Here is a 23,743-nt window from a genome sequence, read left to right on the forward strand (position 1 = left end):
ATAAAGATACAGGGGATCTGAAAAAAGAATATATTCTTCAGTTTAAAGTAACGCATTTAAGGCTGCAGATCTGCTGACGGATATGGGTCACGACACAGCTGCTTCACCTCACCCCTCAGTGACCAGAGAAGACGGACAGAGAGGCACAGGCGCTCTGAACCAGACCCGTTTCTATCCCAGGAGTCACAACACACCTACAAGTATTAAGTGCCTGCCGACAGCCCAGGGGCCATGGTCAGGTGGGGAAGTCACTCAGCCTCTGAATCCAAAGGGACTGGACCTTATCCTCACGCCCGTTTTACGGAGGACGCCAAGGGAAGGCGAGTGCCGAGCCAGGCCCTGCCGCCTCCCAGGCCCACCCTCCTGGTCCCCAGGTCGTGCTCGGTGCTGGTTCCCCGTGTGCCTCCTGCACACCCCCGAACCCGCTTCAGGGAGTTGAGAAGAGAACAGCGATGCTCAGGGTCATCACAGTAAACTTCATCACGCTGCTGCCCTGAGGTTTCTCCTCTGTTCACAGCTGGGACTCGCACTCCAGGGAAGACCTGGTGGGCCCGGCACTCCTCCACGGCATCCACAAGCCCTTCACATCTGCTTCTCTGGTTCCCGCAGGTCCCCCCGCCCCGCCCCGCATCTCAAACCCCCTGGGGCAGGTGGCCTATTTCTCCAGGGAACGAGGAAGGCTGCCCCATGCTTGGCTGCCCGGCCCCACGAGCTCCAGGCGGAACAGCCAGGGAAGCCAGTGAGCCCTTTCGGCTGTCATTTTAAAAAGGCTCCTGGAGCATTTCCTGACAGAAGGAGCCCTGAAAGGTCACTGTGCCCACCCGCCCACTGGGTACCTCCACTCCAAGGCTACCCACCCCCCAACCATGCCTTGCAGAATCCCAGGCAGACGTCACCACAGGACCAGGCAGCTGTAAAGAAAACCTTCCTCCTCCTTTGAGTTGAAACCTCTTCCTGGAGCTTAAAGACACAGAAGTCAAACCCTCTCTCCCGCTGGTCCGTAAGACAGTAACGTATGTCTTCCAAGGATGCCCTCCCCAGTGCCTTCAACGCTTTCTTTGTCACCCCCATTTGTCTGTCCTTTAAACTACATTTATGCCTTGTAGATTGCAAATATTTTCCTCTTTTTTGCTTTTCCATCTGTTATGTTGCTAAATCTGCTAACCCACTTTTTAAGTTTCTTAGCTTAGAAAGTTCTCCCATGAAGCTGAGCAGAGGTGGGGACCTTCTTACATGCAGCCAGCAGCACCCCGCATGAAGAAGAAGAAAAAATATCCTAACATATTTTCAGATGGTATGATATTCCTCTAAGTTTCCCCCAATTGTTTCTGATTCGATCGCTTAGATTTGCTTCTTTAGTGCACTTGTTATTACACTGTATATGGTGTAACACAGAGATTCACGTTTTCCATATCTGGATGGGCTGTGAGCCCTGATCTCTAAAGCTGCTCACAGCCCCAGTGATTACACACTCTAAATAGATGTGCAATACAGACGTAAAGACCACGCCACAGCAAAATATGGTATATGATCCTGTGTTGTGCAAGGCTCTGCTGGTTACTCTGTTACAGAAAAACGGAGCGCTTCGAATGGTTGGCATTTATTCTAAGTGTAACTAACTACACATTGTCAGAATCCATCCATCATACCCAAGCTGGCAATATCTGCACTCGCTTTCCAGACAAATGAGAAGCAACATCCATAAGAAGTCATACTTCAATGTGATTAAAAATCAAGCCAAAGGGTGGGAGGGAGGGAGATGCATGAGGGAAGGGATGTGGGAACAGATATATATGTATGACTGATTCACTTTGTTATAAAGCAGAAACTAAAAAAAAAAAAAAAATCAAGCCAAGGAACATGAATCTAGGCAATTCTTGACCATTCACCAATTTTCTCAGGCAGTGCACATGCTCCTTTATTGAAACAAAGCACAGGAAGCTTCATCCTTTTTTTTTTTTAATCTTAAATACTCCATACTTTCCTGAGCTTTGCTACTGCCACCAAGATGAGCAGTGTGCTAATTCTAGAATTACTTACTTCTCTGTTTGGTTACAAAACAAATTTATTCTGGGGGTTGGTTCCCTTTCACAAGATTGTATGAGTGGTTCAATTCCCAGCCCTACTGTCTGCACCTGGGCAAGCTGTGTAAATCCTCCGTTTTCTGGCCAAGGCTGGGGACCACATGCTCCTACGTGGAGAGTGTGCAGTGCCCTGTCTGGGTTCAGCAGGCACTCGGCACTGGGGAGACCTTACTGCTGCTGCCTCTTTAAAAGGACCGTCTCAGGTTACTACACACAGATTGTGGCAAGAGCTCTTCTTCTGGCCTCCCGTCCTCCCCGCAGATGCAGTAGAAGAATGGGCTTCAATACAGCCCAAGGGCGGGCCTAAGCAGACTCACCATAACCTCCTACTCGACCCGGCTGCCTACCACTGCCTCCCAATATCCATTTCATGGGAAAACACAGGCGGTGCCAACGTCCTGGCCAAACAAGGAAAAATACGATGCTGAAGCCACAGCCCTCCTTGTTCTACGAGCTTAACGAGCGACCTGACCCATGGGGGACCCACAGACCCTTTCAGGGGATCCCCTAGGTCAAAAGTACTTTCTTAATTGTCCTGAGAGTATTTACCTTTTTTACTGCGTTGACATTTCAGTGATGGTAATGGCTAAAGGTAGATCAGCCATCAGGGAAATGCAAACCAACATGACCATGAAATACCACTTCACATCCCCTAGGACGGCTATGTTCACGAAGATGGATAAAGGCCAGTGTGGGTGAGAATGCAGAGTGGAACCTTCAAACACTGCAGGTGGAAATGTAAAATGGTGCAGCCACTGTAGAAAACCATCTGGAAGTTCCTCAAAATGTGAAACAGAGTCACCATATGACCCAGCAACTCCACTCCCAGGTATGAGCACAAGAGAAATGAAAAATATGTCCACATAAAAACATGTAAGCGAATGTTCAGAGCAGAAATATTAACAACAGTTAGTAACTGAGGAAAAAATCCAAAGGTTCACGCACTGGCATTTAGCTAAACAAAATGGGGTGTTATCTATCCATAAAAAGGAATCGGGAACAGATACATGCTCCAGCATGGACGAATCTTGCAGACATTATGGGACATGAAAGAAGCTAAGGACAAAAGGTCACCTGTTATAGGATTCCATTCCTATGAAATGACTAGACCAATACATAAGAGACAGAAAGTATGTTAGTGGTTGCCAGGGGCTGGGGAGGGTTCAGGAAAATGGGAATGACTCCTAATGGGTACAGATTTTTCAGGGTGAAGGCGATGAAGATGTTCTAAAGTTGACTGTGATGATCATTACACAACTCTGTGAATATACTAAAAACTACTAAATTGTACACTGTGGGTAAATTTTATGATATGTGAATTACATCTCCATAAAACTAAAAACAAAACAAAAACAAAAGAAAATGGCAACAGGTAGCAAAATTCAACACAAATCAATGCAGTGGCACCAAACTCAATGAACAAATACTGGTCTTCTTCATTACCAGTTACTAGCGGTTAAAAAAAAAAAAAAAAAGTTTCACTTTGGAAAGTGATAAAGCAATAGAAATTGTTAACAGTATTAAATCTCAACCCTGGAATACACATACTTTGTGTGACAAAAATGGAACCACAGGACTTCCCTGGTGGCGCAGTGGTTAAGAATCTGCCTGCTGATGCAGGGGACACGGGTTCGAGCCCTGGTCTGGGAAGATCCCACATGCCGTGGAGCACCTAAGCCTGTGAGCCACAACTACTGAGCCCACGCGCCACAACTACTGAGCCCATGCACCACAACTACTGGAGCCCGCATGCCTAGAGCCTGTGCTCCATAGCAAGAGAAGCCACCGCAATGAGAAGCCCGCACACCGCAACGAAGAGTAGCCCCCGCTCGCCGCAACTAGAGAAAGTCCGAGCGCAGCAACAAAGACCCAATGCAGCCAAAAAAATAAATAAAATAAATAAATAAATAAATTTATTTTTTTTAAAAAAGGAACCACACATAAGGCATTTCTCCTGAATACCAGTATGATGACTATTCCTAGGGAAAAGCACTTGTGAAATTAAGTTGTAAGCTAGCTGCTTTTTCACGGAATGCTATTTCTATTTGAAAGGACAACCGATGCACTTATTTGTCAGCCATTTTCTCAAAAATGAATAAACTGAGCCTGTCAAGGAAAAAGTAACTAACAGTGTTTGCTGCCAATGACAGAATTCACGATTTCAGGCAAAAATGACAATTCTGGAAAACCTGTATCTGCCACCATGAGTTTGACGGCCTCTCAACACTTAAAGACTTTCCCGATGAGTTCAGTGCAGAGAGAAGATTCTTGGATACAGCGTAACGGACGGCGCCGATGACTGGTAGGGGTGGATAACCCAGTGAACCATTATTTTCAAATAATCAATACAAGACATTACAAAATTGTGTGTGGGTCAGAGAGCCACTCAAGGGAGAAGGCAAACCAACGGATGTTAACGTAACAGAGCATGAGAAGCTCACCGATGTGGGTTCAGATGATGGTAACAACTGACCTTGAAGAAACTACCACTGGTTGAGTCTGGGTGTGAAATCAAAGAATAAAATCTTCACAAAGGCTCCTCCCTCTTCCAACCACCTCTCTGTCTGAGACTGATTTTCTTCGTATATGACTGAATGCAGAAGCAGACCTAAGAATCTAGCAATCATCTCCTAAGCCAGACTTCAAGGACATCTGCAAAAATGGAAAATCATGCAACCCTCCTCACCTATAACTTTTGGGGTTTGGAATACTGTCCCTTTACATGACACTGTTCTTTGTGTTAACATGTAATGGGGTTTGTGTTATTTTTAAATGAGTAAATATTTCTAAATTACCTCAGTTTTTAATTTTAATATGGTAAATATCAATAAATACAATCCACAAAATAAAAGCCTTCTGGGGTCCCTCAATATTTTTTTAAGAGCAGAAACGGGTCTTGAGACCAACAAGCCTGAAACCAGTAGGCTGGCTCATCTTTTCCGTGGTTATTAGCTACCCCATGGTTTACTAGAGGGTTTGAGGGCCCCTGTACTTATGTCTAGACCTACAAACCCCCCAAAAAGCTCAGGCTCTAAAATGAAGCTACTTAAATTTGAATCCAAATAAATCATTTGCTAACTATCTGACCTTGGACTGGTTTCCTGTCCAAGCCTTAGTTTCCCAATTAACTACTTATCTCATAGGGTCGTTTGGAGGATTCAGTGAGAAAATATTAGTCTAGAAAGGATCTTTGCGGCAGCAGTGGGCAAGCATTAGCTTGTAAGGATCACCACACCATGACCGGGCCAAGGCCAGATGGGCATCAGGGCACCAGTGCTCACAGTTTGTCACTCTTTTCTTTTCCAGGTGAACCATGGGGGCAAGGCCAGTTGCTAGAAAGAGACGTCAAGGAACTTAGTTAAACGCTGGCACTGTGGTTAGCCAGCAACATCTTTCTGAGATCCGGGGGCGGGAGGACAGAGCCTGCACTGTCATTATCTGTACCTGAAACAATGCACAACTCTGCTTCTGTTCTAATGCCCTGTACTCTGACACCACCAGCACCAAAAATGACTCCCCAGGAAAACACTGTGGGGAAAGGGGACCCTGATCACAGGCAGGAGAGGAAAGAGGGAGGCACGCGCCCTTAACGTAATAAACCAAAGTGGCTGCTCTGTGAACTGCAGCACAAGTTTCTACTAAAGACTATTTTGATCAGATGATCTGGAAAGGGGAAGGTTTTCAAAAATACAAAAATTAAAAATTGAATAAAATCAACTTGGATTTGCAAACAAAGGGGGAGTTTTCAAAGGAATCCTCTTTCTGTAACCACCTTGCTGTTTTACAGCAGCCGTCCACCCAAATGGCAAACACAGCCAAAAAGCCAACTCACGTGTCACTGGGAGGTGGACGGGGGGGTGGCGCTTGTTAGGTGAAGATGATGGTGCCTGAGACGAGGTATGTTTTGTCCTCAACAGCTCATTAATTTTAAGTGTCGTGGGAACCTGCAGTTTTGCTCCTCCAAGTAATTATCTTTTGTCTTAATTTGTAAGATTCTCCAGAAGAGGAGAGAAGGGGAAAGGAAAAAATATTCACTCTCACAGGAAAAGCCTAAACCCTGTGAACATAAGAGACAGAAAGTTCGAGATGTACAGAGGACACACACACACTGTCTCCAATTAAAAGAAATAACTGGACTCATTTCTTTAAGGAGAGGAAAAAAGCATTTATCACAGTGAACCATATTAGGAAATTGTATTGTACTCAGATACAAACACCTCTGCATTAATGAACAGAGACAAATATATTGATTTGTATACACATACTCTGAAAGTTAAATGGTCTGCAGACGAGGGTTTCCACACCACGGCAAGCAAAACCTTTACATCCAAAGGCTGGTATTCTGACTTAGGGTCACTTCAGAAGGTAAGGTTTGCTCCCAGAAAGGGATGAAAAAGAAACGGACAAGAAGGCACTTTAGAAACGTCTTCACCAGCAATCCCGCGATCATTTGTGAGGTGGAAAGCGATGCTTTCCAAGGAGGAACTCACGTCTACAGCTCCAGAGTCTGTACTAAACGGTGTTCCCCCATCTGACTCTGTCCACACAGATCCGGACGAGATTCTTGGGGGATCCACAAGGCAGTCGATAAAATGCTGATCATAAGGTCTTTAAAACCCTCACTCCATACACAACCTCTTGGAGGGACAGGGATAGTTTGGTTGCGATTTCTAGCCACCAGATCCAAACACATCTGCGACTCAATTCCCGCAACTACAAAACAAACCAGCTGCCTGCCCTTATCTGCCCCCCAGGAATCGCTAAAGTATTCCAAATAAAGTATGTAAAGTATGCTATCCGTTCTTCAGAGAAAGGAGTTGTGCAAATATAAGAAAGGTGATCTTCTTAAAAGCGCCCACGATAACAGCAAAGACCCACATCTGAAAACAGTCATTCCCTTTAAACAGAGCGCACAGGCCAGCAGAGGCACTTCTGCCTGCCCGCTTCCCCTGCCAGAGCCAGGCGCCCCAATCTTGCTAATTATTTGTGCTGCCAAAGGCACCTCATCTGAACGACAGCAGCTTTTTTATTAGATGAGTAGGGAAGAGGACTCCTTGCTTGGCATCTGGCAAAAGTCCTGATATCCTGAGATGACCCAGCACATCTAACCTTCACCTTGAAGGAGAAATACAAGAGCCATTCCCAAAAGCTGGGCCGGAAGGTCTGCCAGCAGACACACGATGCACAGGAGGAAAGAAGAAGCAGGAAGCTGAACGTGGGACTAACCCCCAAATTACCTCAAATAAGACCTGCTCCCCGTCCCACCCCCAAAACAAACCGAAGGAACAAAAAAAGAATCGCTGTAAATAGAGAAGACTGTGCTACAGAAAGGAAAAGAGAAGCACGCCAAGTTTCTGATCCGGAGCCAGATATTTAAATGTAAGCTTCGTGTCATTACAAGGCGTCCTGACTCGGGGAAGACAGACTCCATCAATCGGCTGGCACTGAATCCTTGTTACTGTACAAAAGCCGCACTGGCTCCCTGGAGCCAGTTCAACTTTGAGTCACTATTGTCTGAAAACAATGGAATGTGTCTGCCAACCTGTGCCAACAGTTCAAAAGGATTTTAATGCCGCCTGTGTGAGTGCTGTAACCCGGTTTGCCCTGGGTAAAAACGGCTCCACTGACTTAGCTACGGCAGTCACGTGTCACGGTAGAGAAAGCCAGGACTTGTAGGTCAGCATAAGCCCCATGAGGATCTAGGTCACGCTGGGAGCCCACAGCAAGGGCTGAAACCTACAGAGGCCTCCAAGCACCCTGAGCCAGTATCACAAGCACGTTCTACTGGTTTACACCGAAGCCCTCTGGAATTTACACTCAGTGAAATCTTACCACTTCGGTTACGTGTGAAACAGGAAACAAATCTCTTGAAAAGAATTTTTAAAGCAAATTGGATTTTCTTCTCTTTGTAAGAACCTGAATCTGTAAGTCATAGAATGTTTTTCCTATCAAAACTTGGTTATTACCAGGGTTCCAAGATCTAGAAATGTGAACACATTATGGATACTGATGTAATGTACCTGACAGAGTTAGACAGATTTGCCAATTAAACACGTTTCTTACATAGGATCCTAATAACTGCAGATACCAAAGTTTGAAAATGGCACATGACCTTTATGAGAATATAAAGGTCAGGGCATCAGAAAGACCATCAATCCAAATGAATGGCTTCTGTCATAGAAAAATGGTTTCTTGGCCCCCTTGGCCCCCAAAGGAACCAAGGAAAGGACATGACGGATGGCCAGATGGTGACCGACCCCCTGCCTGTCCCCGATTCTGGTGGCTCCATGGCTCTTGCATTCTCCAACGTGCCATGGCAAGGACAGAGGACTGCCCAGGCTGAGGGCCTGCTGGGAGGGTGGGCAGTGGTCCAAGAGGAATCTCATACTTTCTCACCCTCCAGAAATAAGACAGAGCAGAGAACTATGGGTTATACTCAGACGGGGACAAGCGTCAACTGTGGAAGAGCAAATGAATGAACTGTTTTCGTAGCTCAGGGTTTCATAAAGCCCTGCATTCAAGGATATGAATTCTAAAAGGCCAACCACTTCTGAAGTGAATGGCAAGACTCTAGCCCACCTTCGGATCTGAACAAGGAAGCTCTAACTATTCACAACAAACTGGGGGAGAGAGACACCTTCAAAGTGTGCACAAGAGTTAAACTGGAAGGCACTCCATGTACACAATCACTCTACAAGTTAGAGAAGAATTGGTTATTTGCAGAGTAAAAATATTAGTACAGAAAACCAAATAAAGAAATATCTGCAGTGTAATAAGGACTGTTTTCAAGGTTCTCCAAATAAATTCTGTAGATCTGCTACTGTACCACACCAACCCTCCAGCCAGGAAAGGAATGACTTTTGGAAATCCTATACTCACACTGTATAGACTCTGGGAACAGCACAACTTCCCAAGTGACTAAAAAGTCCCCTTAAGACAAGACAGATGAATTTAGCTGGAAACACTAAATACTGAGCAGCTGGGTGAACAGCTCAGAGATTCAATTCATAATATGTATGATATAAACATATCCCAGGCAAGTATGGACAACAAAATTGTTTAAAGATTCTGAAAATCGAATACATTATCTTAATTTCTTCAGAACTGCAGAGTATTACAGTTCTTTAGAAGAGTCATGGGGCCTGAGGCCAGCAACAGGACAGTAGCCAGCACCCCCTTTCTGAGAACTCATCAAGCACCAGGCGCTGGGCTGAGTGCATCTGTCACTCACTCATTGCTAACAGACTTTCGTTTCTCTTTAGTAAGCTATTATTCACATAGCATGTGATCCACACCCATTCAAAGCGTACCATCCAGTGGATTCTGGCATATTCACAGAGTTGTGCAACCATCACCACAAAAATACAAGTTTAAAATGTTTTCATCACCCCCAAATGAAACGCCATCCCTACCCACTCCTGAACCCTAATGGAAAAGCCAGGCGGCCGTCCGCACACCAAACCACCAGGGGCCAGAGCGGTCCTAGATGTGTGTGTATATCCCCAAGGTCCCGCGTGGACCGAGAGAGCAAACGCTTCAGCAAGATGAAAAGAAATGGGGACGGGCTGCTCATACTGGTGGACAGGTGTCACCAGCGACCATTTACCACACTCGGAGCAACTCCTTCAGATGCGGTCAGTAACGTCACAGTGCTAACAGCAGCCCCCTCGGGCAGCCCTCACTGCGTGCCAGGTATCTGAAACGTACTAACTTTCCAGGATTCTCTTATCAACTGCAAGGTTGTTCTAGACTTCCAGATCTTCTCACTCACACGTGGAGTTAACAGCCAATACAGTGTTCTCTACCACATAGGAATAAAACCTATATTGACTCATTTGCCAGTCACAAAAACCTATGAAAGGACTTCCCTGGTGGTGCAGTGGTTAAGAACTGCCTACCAATGCAAGGGACACGGGTTCGAGCTCTAGTCCAGGAAGATCCCACATGCCGCGGAGCAACTAAGCCCGTGCACCACAACTACTGAGCCTGAGATCTAGAGCCCGTGCGCCACAGCTACTGAAGCCCGCGTGCCTAGAGCCCGTGCTCCGCAACAAGACGCCACTGCAATGAGAAGTCCGCACACCGCAATGAAGAGTAGCCCCCGCTCGCCACAACTAGAGAAAGTCTGCGCACAGCAACGAAGACCCAACATAGTCACTAATTAATTAATTAATTAAAAATAAAATAAAAACCTATGAAAAAGCACTCCTCCTACCTCTTTAAAGATAAGAAGACTAAAAGTGCCCGAAGTTGCAACCGCATATGGGCAGACAAGCCTCAGTGTCCTGATCTGTGTCCTGATCTCAGCCACTAGGTCAAGTGGCCCCAAATGGAAGAGGGGTGGAAGGTAAAAGGAAAAAGCGTTTCTCAGCTGGAGCGCATCTCCCCGTGGCACACGGGGGGACCCTGGCTCTTCCCACACAACCCACCCCTCCACCACCCAGACAGAGGGGCTGCTGAATGCACCTCAAAGGCAATCACAGGGCAGAAATGTGGTGAAGTCACCCAAGCAATCGCTTTTCGGCCCTTACACAACTCCCCCCCACCCCGACCATGTCAATCCAAAAGCAATGAAATTATTCCAGCTGGGAGTCCGACGACATGTTGTTTTAAAAAGACTTGTGAAAAAAAGAAAAAAAAAAAAGACTTGTGAGCAATGTCCTTCTTCAGAAAGAGGAGCACACTAAGAAACAGTGGTCTCTGCTACTCCCTTCCTGTTTCATTAAGTACAAAACAAGCATGTGGAGAATATGCAACATGGGGCTGACGTGAACAATCCACCCTCACTGAGTTCTCCTGTGCAAAGGGTAAGGAATGCCTCACCACCGAGGAAAAACCAAAGCCAGAATCATTCCAGACAAAAGCATTAATTCCTCTCCCCTACCTCACTTACCCTGCTGAAAAACAATTACCAATGACGAGAACTTCTCAAAAACCGAGCCCCTTCAAATACCAACTTGTAACACAAATACAAGAGCCACGTTTTGATTGTGTTGTTTGATAGCCAAATACAGAGATTACCTAAGGGCTCTACTGTTAGGATCATTTGAGGTTCTGTACACTGAAGCACATTTTGGAAACTCTGAAGAGCCATCGAAATAGAAGCTGCTGGAGGCATTGTTATGGTAACCCTTGAGTGCTGAGCCAAGGTCAAAAGCACGTGTGATGCCATCCTTGTCATTTCAGATCATGCATTTTAATAAACACACCCACTTCCATTAGGATGCGCAGTGGGTTGTAAATGAGAACATTTGAGTCCTCTGTAATGTTTGCACAACTAAACATGTGCCTGGGGTCACCAGGCTCTGGCAGGGGACTACTGGGGTCAGGGCTCCTATCCCTGGGAAGCTGAGCGCTGCCCCAGCCAGGCCCCATTAGACACCTATGGGGAGGGCAGGGGGAGCGTGCGTTCTCTCCTGGCATCAGCTTCCACTAGCTCCACTCCTGCTCTGTAGGGAAACTGCTGCTTCACTGGGGTTCAAGTTTAGGGGAGAAACGAGATAAAGCAGGACACCATCGGCAGCTTGGGTTCTCACCTCTTCAAACCAACACAGCCTAAATAAAACTTTGGACCTGCCGCCAAATCAGGGTTTTGGGCCAAAGCTACTACCCCCGTAATAAAGAGTTAGTTTTCCCCATTTGGTTTTCTGTGCATTTATCTCCCCACATTTCAGTGAGGGTGCTGCTCCCGGGGGAGGGTTCAGATGCTGCTGGACTTCCCGATACTCCTCGACATCAACAGCATACGAAGCAGGGGCAAGCACCGCTGGCCAAGAGAAATCCTGTGTCAGGGAGAAGAACACAAAGGCTGCTTGCTTTTCCACTCTCTCATGTGGAAAAAGTCCGCAATTCTGAGGACCTGCTTGACCACATGGTGATTATGGCCTCATCCAGGTTTTCCCTGTTAGAAAATCTATTTTAACACTTGTACACTGTTCACCTCAGTCCAAAATCAGAAGGAAACGGAGATGATCTGTCTGTAGATTTTACTTTTTGGAAAATAAGGGAGTAAAACTGAGGCAAGTATCCATCAATCAGTCAATCAAAAACTAAGGCAAGGGCAGGGAAAAGGAACACCCTCATCTCATTCACGAACTGTAGCCCGCCTTTTCTTCCCATGCAGTCAGAGAACTTACTTTACTCGCAAGAATGATTCTTAGCTTATGTTCACCAAGTGCCCTCTAAAACCAGGGAATGGGGGCTGAGGCGTGGGAGGACCACGTGAAGCAGGACAAGAGCATCACTGGCTTCCTCGTGTCACAGGTGTCACACCACAGGGCCCTCTCATCCACTCTGGGGAGCGGCATGCCCAAGTGGTTGGCCTCATGGCTCAGGAACCCTCTGACACCGGCCTGCGGCTCATTAGGACGCAACCAGTCAGCAGTGCCTTGCAAATCTAATCAAGCTTGGGGCTCTGCAGGTGCTCTCTGAACCTAAACTGCAAAAGATCAGTTTTCTGAGCCTGAAGGAGGCCCCCTCTGAAGCCCAGACAGAAGAAACAAAGTCAATCAGGGCTGGTCCTGGGTGAGCCCAAGCAGTTTCCTCATATACATAATCACCGACCATCTATCTGCTTTCTTTACCGATAAAGCCACTGGCCCGATGCCATGCCAACAGACCAGGTAAACACCTTCTGTACTCCCGCAGAGAACTTTCTATTACAAGTGAACCCTCTTTAGGAATATCTGTTTCATTCTGTTGACAGATGTCACGTTTAAACAAATATCCGTTTTATAACTGATAGGTACCCAAGATGAAATCCCATTACAAGGAATTTCAAGAAATGCTGCTCTATATTTACAAAGAAAAGGGTCTCAGTGAAAACAAAGCAGGAAAGACAAGTTTAAGCTGCCACGGGAATTCTGCCACTGTTTGATCTGTATTTGCTAATCATAGAAACAGAGTTCTCAGTGATCCCAGCCTGACTGCTTGGAGGATTCTTGTGAAAACCACTAGAGTCCTGGGGTTCACTGCTGCCATTCTGCAACTCATACTCTGCGGGAGACAACAGGGTACCAAGTTTCCTATGGGTCCTAATAGGGACAAGAAGATACAGTATAGATGGGAATGAGAAGGAGATGAAAACAGGGTGCGATATAAATGTTTTAAATCTGAAAATGGTACTATGTCTCAGGGAGGAAAAAAATGGATTCCAGGAATAAAATTTTAGTTAGGGATCTTCACCCAGCTAATCAGGTCATCCTGGAAAAGCCACTTCCCTTTAACACACAGCAATGCCCACCATCCACCATAACAGATCTCAATGGTAACGATTCCTGTACCCGAGACACACGCAGTTAACTATTTCTTTATTCCGGGATATAAATGAAGGAAGGAACAAAATGAATGCCCACCTACACTATCCTGCTTGTTTCATAGAAGAGGAAATTAAGAATCAGAGAAATTAAATGCCTACCCAGCAAGACACAGCTAATTAAGCCTTAAAAGGGGCAGGAAAGGAAGCTCCTGGTGACTAGTTGACGCTGATAAAGACCTTTATGGGAACAGAACGGGGGGGAACGACAAATGTGTGTGTTATGCAATTTGGTGTTACAGTATAATTTCAATTATCTAGAAATGGCTGGGAAAGGAACACTATTCCACAGCTAAATGTTCAGTTTTCAAAGATTATTACGTTTTCGTTTCACCACTTTTGGGTGATGGCCCTCTAATCTCTGCTGCCGAGGACAGTACCCTCAGGAATCTCCTTACGCCCTCCTGCCGGGGGGGGCCTTACTCCCCAGTGTCACTAAGTCTTGCTTTAATAACCTACTGGTGGCAGTTCGCTTTCTTGTCATCGGCCTTCTTCATGTCACAGAGGATGTAGAACAGGGCAGGTAAGTAAGCTCGACTAACTAGGTGTTGAGAACTCAGTGTTTTTTTGAAATACCGAATCTGAGGCAGGAACTGGCCTTCTCCAAAGCTGACTTCTTTTTCAACAAAACTCTCATCTTTCTCTGGGTCACTTGACACTGGAGAAGCTTTCCTAACGGCCCGTGCACGTCCGAGCTGGCTTCAGCCCACTCCTTCCACTGGCCTCGCAGAGAAGCAAGCACTGCCATCCTTTGGGTTTTCAAGACATGAAACCTCCAAAGACATGAAAGCCACGTGGCAACAGCACAACTGGAGACCCACGCAGAGCTGTGTCTCCCAGGCCATGGCCTGTGGCACTGGCTCTTTGCTGCTGTCGAGCAGACGAGAGTGGAAGCGCCACCATCACAGCACAGACTGGACCCACCGCAAAGTACGACTGGTTCACATGCTCACCCTTACTACAGAGTAGTGTCTAGCGCGGGGGGCATTTCAAAAATCTTGACTGCAATCTGCCACTTTGGGTGATGGGTGCAAGGTATCAGATCTTCCGTTTCTTCAACTGTAAAGCAAGAAGCACCTCCTGCCCTGACCACCTCCCAATGACTCTGCTGTAGAGTAAGCAGATGGAATCAAAAGAGATAACGTAGATGAACCCATCCTGAAAACGCTCATATTTTTACTGTCATTCATGGAAAACAGCCCTCAATCCACCCTCTCACAAAGGGGATTACTGAAACACCACCCACTAAAAGGAAGTTAGAGAAGCCACCCCTTAACTATGAACATGTCTACACACACAGCTAACAGGCTACACAAACACTTCACTTAATCCCTACCTTACAGATGAGGCGGCGGAGGCTGAGAAATACTGAGTTATGCACTGAGATTATTAACCTCATCTCCCCAACAAACTGTCAGGTCCTCGAGTCACATTCTGTCATGTCTCTATGCCACCTAACACAGCCCTAAGCAGGAAGCAGGACAGATGAATAATCACTCAACTGACAAGGCAGAAATGCCCAGCCATGGTGCAGGTGAGACGGACTCCTGTCACCTCTAGGCGATGCTGGTCCTGCACCTCCACTTCCCACTGGGTCCAGAAAGACAAGGAGTACTTCAGTGCACAGCCGTGGAGGGAAAACAATGAGCAGCTCTCCTCTGCCTCAATCACCTACTGGGCAGCACTGGTTTTCTGCCATTTGTAGACGGGGACGCTCTACCTTCTAGGGTCTCCGTGAGTCCCAATGGAAGTATGATCTCGAGCAAAGGACCTGGTTAAGAACTCACAGAAAACAGCCATCACCTCTCCCAGCCTCATGCTCCCCGCTCCACTCTCCTTTTCTTTCGTCTTTTCTTACTTCCTTTCCCCCCACCCCTTGCTAATCCAATTAGTCATCAAGTCCTCTCAACCCTACTCGCTGCAGTATTTCTGTATCTACCGACACACTGTTGTACTTATATCCTCCCATTTACACTGCCATGACCACCTTTTAGTCCCTCGTTACCTTTGGCCAGGTAATTGCCTACAATTACAGCCTGTCAATGTGTTTCCTCTTCTTTACATCATTTCCCTTTATGAAATCCTCTTAATTGATGCCAGCTTAATCTTTTCAGAATGTAACTCCAATTAAGTCACCTCCCTGTTGAAAAACCACTGAGCACTTTCCACAGCCAACTTATTTATACTTTTCTCTCTCTCATATTCAACGCTTTTGTTCCTGTTTTGTGGGCTACATGTCCTCCCCCACGATGTTAACAGTCAAGGAGGGGAAAAAAGATCAGTCTAGTTCACAATACATATGCATGTACTTGATTTCACACACTGGATAACACTTTCCTTTCTTCACTATCTCTGCCTGCTAAAATCACAACAGTAAGTTGATCATCACAATAGCGTCTTCACAAAATCATCTTGACCATCTCTGTTTAGATGTGACGTCTTCCTCTTCCAATTCCTACGTCTGCCGCTCTTATGGAATTTATCATCAGTTCCGCAAACATAAGAATATGTATCCTCATCTTAACAATGTATTTGTCTAGAACACACTTGATTGGACTGGGTTACACCAATGTCTGCTAAGTGCCTGGTACTTAAAGAAGCATCCAAAACTAGCTTCGCCACCAGCTCTGCAGCCTTCATCTTCTCAACATAGGATCGATTCTACGTTTCACCCAAAGCTTTGGATTTTATCTTTTTTAACCCAAATTCAACAGTGGGCCTACCCTGTCCATTGTGAACATGCTTGTGGGTTTTTCCTTTCCTGGGGGTTGACTGGCATGAAGAGGAAGCGTTGTTGGTAGCTGTTTTGACGTCTTCTGACTCATCATCTTCCTCCCCGACGTCCTCCTCGTCCTGAGAGCTTCCGAAATATACCATGCTGTTGGGCAGCGCAGGAGAACCTAGTGGGTTTAAAAGAAGGTGCATAAACACAGGCCTGGATCCTCACACCCCTTCCAGAGGCGCACTTCAAATGGAGCCATTCGTTAAGTTACAAACTTAAATCCTCCTGACTGAGCAGATAAAACAAAGCTATTTATCTCTACTGCCATTTTTAATTTATTTTTCAAACATCCCCCAGGAAATACAACTCCATCTGTGTCCTTTTAACAGATTTCAAGCAAAATCCCCCAGCAGGGGGATGATGCCATTCACCAAATGTAACAAATGAAAATTTTAAAAACCTCATTTGAATAGTTCTTAAGAAGGGAAGGGGAAAACCACCAAGGACTGAACTGAGCAAGAAAAATTAATAATTTTTTTGTTAAAAATCTACCCACAGTGTCAAGGACAAGAGACTATTCTGGGTTATGTCTTTCGCTTTCTAGACTTAAAAAGTAAGAATTTGGGCGAACAAATTTAAAATGAAAGAAGAGACAATGAGACAGAAGTAGTAAAAACAAAATATGACATTTCCTTATAGAAGGAAACTATCTCATATTCATATGGGGTGAATGACCCGGATGGGTTCCCAAAACCCACAATATATTTGGAAGCTACTTTGATATGATGATCAGGTTAATAGCATGTAAAATTATTAAAATAAATTCCTGCATAACATTAGCTGAAAGGCTGGTTTAAAAACATGAAAAACCCTCTTCATACACATCCCTTACTCCTTTCACACCTTGACCTCCTCATTCCCAAATGGTTTTGTTTCTGAACATAAGACAGAACAATATCACCAGAAAATAAGCTCAATATTACAAAGAAGCACAATACAGTTCTTCTTTATCAAATCATGAATTTTCAGGAGGAGATCTGTCAATTAATTGGTATACTGTTTGGGACCGAAGGCTGTTAAAAATCCCCCAAATTAATTGATTAATGGATCAAAATTTTTTTAAGCCCCTGAGTTCATTTCTGGCCACACGTCAATCTTCTTTCCCATTAGGTACCTTGAGGAGAGCTACTATCAAGTAACAGAAGAACTAATAAATGTGAAGTTCATTTCTTCTCGACAGTTTCCTGTGAATGAGCTAACACTCCAGGAGCAAAGGTCAAGATCCAAGTAACCAAATTTGCTCTCCTTCCCAAACAGGGATCTCGAACTTCAACCACAATGGTTTAAACCATTCCTGTCCAACTGCGGGGCTGCATGTTCTAACAAGGAGACGGACATGACTGAGTGGTATCACGGCACTGAAGTGGGAAACCAAAACCGCCCGGCTCCCAGAAACACAAAGGCAAAGACGGTACCTTCCTCTTGTTGTCGCCAATGACCTATCAATACTCAAAACCCCACAAGTTATGTGGGTCACACCACTGAATGGAGATGAAACTCCAAAGGGATCTATGTGACAAAACTTCTGCGGGTAACAGAATTGGATACACTCTGACAAAAGCCATTTCCTTTGTTTTCTCCCCTTTGATCACTTCCAATTAGAAGCAGGTTCTACAACAGAAGGAAGGTCTGACACAGGCTTTGGGGAAAATCGTCTAATCAAATAGAAGTTAGAGATGAAGTTTTTCAAAAAAAAAAAAGGAGGAGGAGGAAGTATCTGACCGTATTTCCACTGAACAATATGTTTACCCATGTACTAAGTGGTTTTACAACTGGTACAAGACTGAATAGAGAAAGAGGAGACACCACCCTTACTAGCTTCCTACTTAGAAGTTTTCAGTTGGAACTTACCATCCACACAGATATACATAAGTACCTCCACAGCCAAATATACCCATACCATTAGATCCTAAATCTAACTTTTTAAGTACTTAAGAAAAAGCAGAAGAAACCTTATTTCAGCACTCAAAAGAGGTTCTGAGTAAAAAAAGAAAAAAGAGAAAGAAAAGGAAATTTACCATAAACTCCAACTCATTCTAGCATGTAACATGACACAAGGTAACACACTACATGCTGCCAGACAGGCAGAGCTGGGGACTCAACACTTGAAAGTTACAGACTCAGCCATTACATTTCCCTCTTCAGTAGAATGAGAAGGAATAGGTTAAATAAATAAATCTCTTCAAGTTCCTTGGAGATCAGAATATCCACATCTAACTTCCTTTAAAGAAGAGCCTTCCTACACACTATCTTGGATGCACTGACCAGTGGCTGAAATCAGAAAATGGGTTAGTACTGTGAAAAGCAGGTTTTTGTGTAGACCCTGCAGTAACTTCCACAGCCCACTCTGCCCTCTGTCTGAGAGAAGCAGGATTAAAGGCTATAATTCCAGGAAGTAAACCATTACCCCCCCCCCTTCACCTTCCTCTTTCCCACCCCCCGCAGGAGAAAAGGCAATAAACTGCAACAGAGGCCATTTGGGAGTAACTTTAAAAGGGGGAAGGTAAATCTATGTTTCAAACAGAATGAGGTAAAATCTACATGAAACACATGAGAAATAATTAACTGCCACCTACAGAATCTGTTGAGGAGTTTTTGAAACTCAAACCCAATGCATAAAGCATCACATTCCTTACATTCAAGATTCTGAGAATGGGGTGGACATTATATTTATGTTCCAAAGAACTAAAATGGAGGGGATGTTAGGAGCTCAGTTCAGAATCCAAGTTTCATTAACATCTTAAAGAAAGCATATGGGGTAATTTCTTCAACAAAAGCAGAAAACAACCAATCTTATGAATCCATTTTTATATAGATTTATTTATTATTTATTTATTTTATTTATTTTTGGCTGCGTTGGGTCTTAGCTGCGGCACACGGGATCTTCGTTGAGGCATGTGGGATCTTTTGTTGCGGCACGTGGGCTTCTCTCTAGCTGTGGCGCGTGGGTTCCAGATGGCATGGCCTCTGTAGTTTGTGGCACTGCGGGCTCTAGTTGAGGCGTGTGAGCTCAGTAGTTGTGGCCTGCGGGCTTAGCTGCCCCGTGGCATGTGGGATCTCAGTTCCCCGACCAAGGATAGAACCCGAGTCCCCTGAATTGTAAGGCGGATTCCTTACCACTGGACCACTAAGAGGCAAAATGCCCTTGGTTCAAATATTAGGCTTGTGCCAACTCTCCCCTCCGCAGGTGCCACTCATCATGGACAGCACTCTCCCCAAGCCTGGGTATGGCCTTACTATTCTCCAGGCTTTGTTCAAGAAGCCACTGCCAATCTATGACCTGTCCCTCAGTAGTGGCCTCATCAACTACAGCCTTCTCCCCCAGAAAAACCAGACCTCCAGAATTTTACTGGGGACCTGAATACCCGTACCTCTCATTAACCTTGTAGTCAAACTGAAGCAAGGAGTAAAGACTAAATCCAACAGAGTCTAATGCTGCATATTCCAAAGCTCTGTCACCATGTAGCTACTGGAAATCCCTCTAAGACCCCGCTGACATGTCCATCTGCAAAGCCACGGGGAGGCCAAGCCAACATTCCAGATCAGGAGAAAGCACAGCACTAGGGGAAAGGCAGCAAAAATAGCTTCTTTCTTTCTTGTTGACACAAGACCAGTAAGATCACCTCACATTTCATAATCAAGGTGATGGAGAAACACTGACTGTTGTCTGGTAATACCTAGAGAATAGCCGAAGAAGAACCTCAAATACATAAAAGAAAACCAAAAGCATCTGAGAAGCCAAACTAGTCAAGACATTCACATAGAGCATATTTATTTCTTCTTAGCCTAGCTACAAGCTCAATTATCTAATTTACAAATAAGTTTAGAGGAGGAGGAATCTGCTAGACACACACAAAAAAAGAAAAAGATGAAGGAAAGGATATTTTAAAGCCCTAAAATCACCCAGAAGTCTGTGCTGTTTATCACTGGTGAAAATTATCCCACATTCTTCAGTATAAAATGGGTGAACAGGTATATTAGATAATCAAATCAAGGCTGTGTGAGTAGAAAGTTAAATTAACATTTCGTATTTGAAAACAGAAGACTGTACGTGTTTTTAGAATTTTTCGTTAAAAATAGTTGGCAACTTATAGATTCTCGCATGTAAGAGGTAAGCTTCCTCTCTAGAAAATTTATTAGGGAAACGTCTTCCCTCCAAATGTCAGATGAGGCAAACTTTTGAAAAGCTCATTGTGGGTTCAGTATTCAGCAAAATGGGCATGGATCTACTGGGATGAAAATAACAACCTTCCCTTTCTACAGCAGGGCTCTGCTGCAAAACACAGGCGAAGGAGGTGAAAACAAGGTCTGAGAAAGGAAGGGCTCTGCAGCACCCATACCTGGTGTCCTCAGGTGGGCTCTCCTCATCAGAGGTATAAAGCCCCACTCGTGCAAGTCAGACAGGCTGCTTATCACACAAAATCACACCATCTCGCTCCTTTACAAACTCTGTAGTTTTAAAAGAGTAATCAATGAAAAGTGAACGTTTTTAGTGTTTTAAGAGCGTTAAGGATTGCATAGGGTATGGGGGGGGTAGTTATACGTGTATATTTAGTATATACAGTTTTCTATTAAAATCGCAGGCATATTTTTCTCTCCTGATTATTCAAGCACATTAGCAAACGTGAAAAAAAATCTGAACTTGGATCAGTCGGTGGAATCGGGAGTGCAGAATGCATCTGCGCTTTGCCAAAGCCGTATTTCATTACTTTTCAGAATTAGCTGGCAATGCCTCCACAATATTTACTGAAGTGAAAACCAAATGTTTTCATCTGGACAAAAATCAAACTGTGGTATGTTACAACCACAACAGAAATCATTTTAATCCAAAAGCTTGCTTTCTCTAATTTGGGCTGTGGTTTCTATAAAATTGGATTCTTCTCCGTGAATCATGTACACATACAAGCCCTCGTTCTCATTATCTTCCCTCCCCCGACCAGTTCTTTATCTTAACACGCTAAACATAGCTCAGCTCTATTTTGCAAAGACCCTAAAGGGATTCCTTGCCCGCTGTCATTTAGCTGGGGAGTCAAATTCTGTAGCTTGACCTAATAACCTCTGGGCTGTCCCCACCCCCCATTTGGCGTGTTCGTGATTGATCTTCAGGATACACAAACAGAATGAAAGCAATCAGCCCCTACTATCATATTAAATTAAAATACAAAACTTCAAAGTGACCTGGTAGGGCCTGGGTAGGGGGAGAAAGGGATAGTTATTTACTGATTTCCTGAGTTAGAGGAGAGGAGAGAGGTCCATCCTTCGGAACTGGAGAGTCAAGGGAGAAAGTGGGTACAACTGCCTTGGTCCATTCATCCCACTGTGTATGCACCCGGCACTGATCCAGGCACCAGCAACCCTCACAGACCAGACATCCGTACTCACCCTGAACGCTCACGCACCCCACACGTCAACACCAAGCGCCCTGAAAGACTGGCACAACTGTAACACACTGAATGATGACCTGTCTCTTCCAGGTCGGCCTTTACAATTTACCAGGGAAGAAGAATTTACACCAAGACTTCCCAAACCTCACCCACTTCCGTAGGCCCTAAGATTATGTGCCATATCCACCTGCTATTTTCTTTAAAGTGATTCATATTCATGATTTAAATGGATTCTCCTATTATATCACTAGAAAATTAATATCACATGCCCTAAAGAAAATGCAGTTAATATTACAATAAAATTTTTAAACATGCAGCTAATGTCATTTCTGGCACTAGCAGGGGCACATTTAGCAGGGCTTGGGAAACGGTCCTCCAGCCAAAGGCCAAACACAAAGGGAGCCCCTAACTCCTTATGGGATAAGGAGGAGCCCGGGCGATGAAGCCCATCCTGGAACTGCTCTTCCTTATAATACACACGTTATCCAAACACAGGATGCTAATCATTGAAAAGGACTCTACATGGAATCCCAAAGTCCAGGATGAAGCATCAGCTTGGCAGTCACGTGCCCATTGTCAGGAGCCTCAGTTTACTTGTCTGTACAATGAGATTAATGTCTTCAGACATAACATCTGTGATGACCCCAAAGGCCTATGAGGTAGCATATGCAAAAGCACTGTCAACACCCACACTTCAGTGCCATTATTAGGCTGACACATGGCTTCAGTGACAAAAACAACTCAAAATTATAAAAGCAGGCTGTCACTTTCCACAGGTGAGAGCCAAGGCAATTTATTTCCTCTCTGCTTTACTAAATGGGAAAGTTAGCAGACTGGCAACAAGGGGAGGGGGGCAGTGCGGTGCACAGAAACAGGATGGAAACACAAGATGAACTCAACAGCTAGAATTTCTGGAACTTGGGCAGAGTAATGCCTCGTGAGAGCTGGAAACCTTCAGCCCGTAGAGCCTTTTTTCAGGAAGAACGGGGAGGGAGGGATGATATGACGGTCACTTCACTGTCCCCCTCTTCAGTTACGTGCTCCCAGATGCGCCAGTCTGACTGCACGTTTAGGAAATGCCCCACGGCAGGGCACGTGTTCTAAGAGCCCTGACATGAGGGACTTGGCAACGAGAAGCACGTTCCCTCTTGACATGTCAGCTCGCGTGCCGACCTAGCCAACCACAGCAATGGGAGAAAGTATCATTTAATTAATCTGCTTACTGTCTTTCCCATGAGGCTGTCTATACCTGTGGCTTGAAACGTACACAAACGAATACACATCCAGTCAAATGCAGTGAGGTCTCTGGATCTCCTCACAGCAACTGCATGTGCAGATCACACCACACAGCACACTCAACCTAGCAGAAGTGGAAACAAGTCAGAAATTAACTTCATCAAGGCCACACAGAGACTACCTGAACACCCAAGTCTGTGCTCTCTCTCTCCACCACAGAAGTGTCCACAAATCCTATCAGACGTAAATACAGTAGAAGGGGCACCTTGCCTTTGGGACATGGATCCTGATGACCTTAGTGTCAGCTGCCAGCAAGGTGCTTTGTAAACAAAACAGGGCTATCCTTACTTCCATCTACCTTCTCTAAATGGATTTCAGAAAAGACGAGAAATACTAAGGGACTCTCCAGAAACTAAGGGGGAGGCCAGAGGCAACTGTGAGAAGGATACTGACTCTGCGCCAGCAGCCACTGGCAGGGAGAAGGGAGCTGCTTTATCTGCAGGGAGGGCAAAGCCTGGTCGGAGGCCAGCTAGTCTGGAGCGGGGCCAACCCTCTGAGCAAAATGTCTTGGAGTCTTAACAACTGATCGAGGTCACAGAGCAATTAAAGGGGATCCATCCTTCCCCTCCTTGGAGCTTAAGGACACGATGGTTTCATATTTCTTCATAACTAGCCTGATAAACTATCCTGGCAAGTAAATTGCTTGCTCAGCACAACTCAGCCAAGTATACGGACTCTTGGAAAACCAAGCATATGAGGAACATAAGGCCAGTTTGATCTGGAGAAAAGTGAGGGTGGCCACTGAAATCCTCAGGGTGGCAAGAATACCACTTTGTCTGTTACCTCTCTCAAAAATTAAGATGCGACACCTCTCAAAAGGATCCATCAAAAAAAAAAGTTGTGGGGCTTCCCTGGTGGCGCAGTGGTTGAGAGTCTGCCTGCC

The 23,743-nt window shown here is 45.1% G+C and overlaps 1 protein-coding gene across 2 annotated transcripts in view; it reads right to left on the reverse strand.

The window, feature by feature from the left end:
* JARID2 (jumonji and AT-rich interaction domain containing 2) overlaps positions 1 to 23,743 on the reverse strand; it is a gene marked incomplete at both ends in the record, with an annotated part of 243,284 nt that overhangs the window by 30,515 nt on the left and 189,026 nt on the right. For both annotated transcript variants that reach the window (XM_079713196.1, XM_079713195.1), the window contains one exon: positions 16,122 to 16,298. In XM_079713196.1, coding sequence (XP_079569322.1) covers positions 16,122 to 16,298 — 177 coding nt within the window. The remainder of the gene's footprint in view (positions 1 to 16,121; positions 16,299 to 23,743) is intronic.

Source organism: Hyperoodon ampullatus, assembly GCF_949752795.1.
Source record: "Hyperoodon ampullatus genome assembly, chromosome: 10".
NCBI lineage: Eukaryota > Metazoa > Chordata > Mammalia > Artiodactyla > Ziphiidae > Hyperoodon > Hyperoodon ampullatus.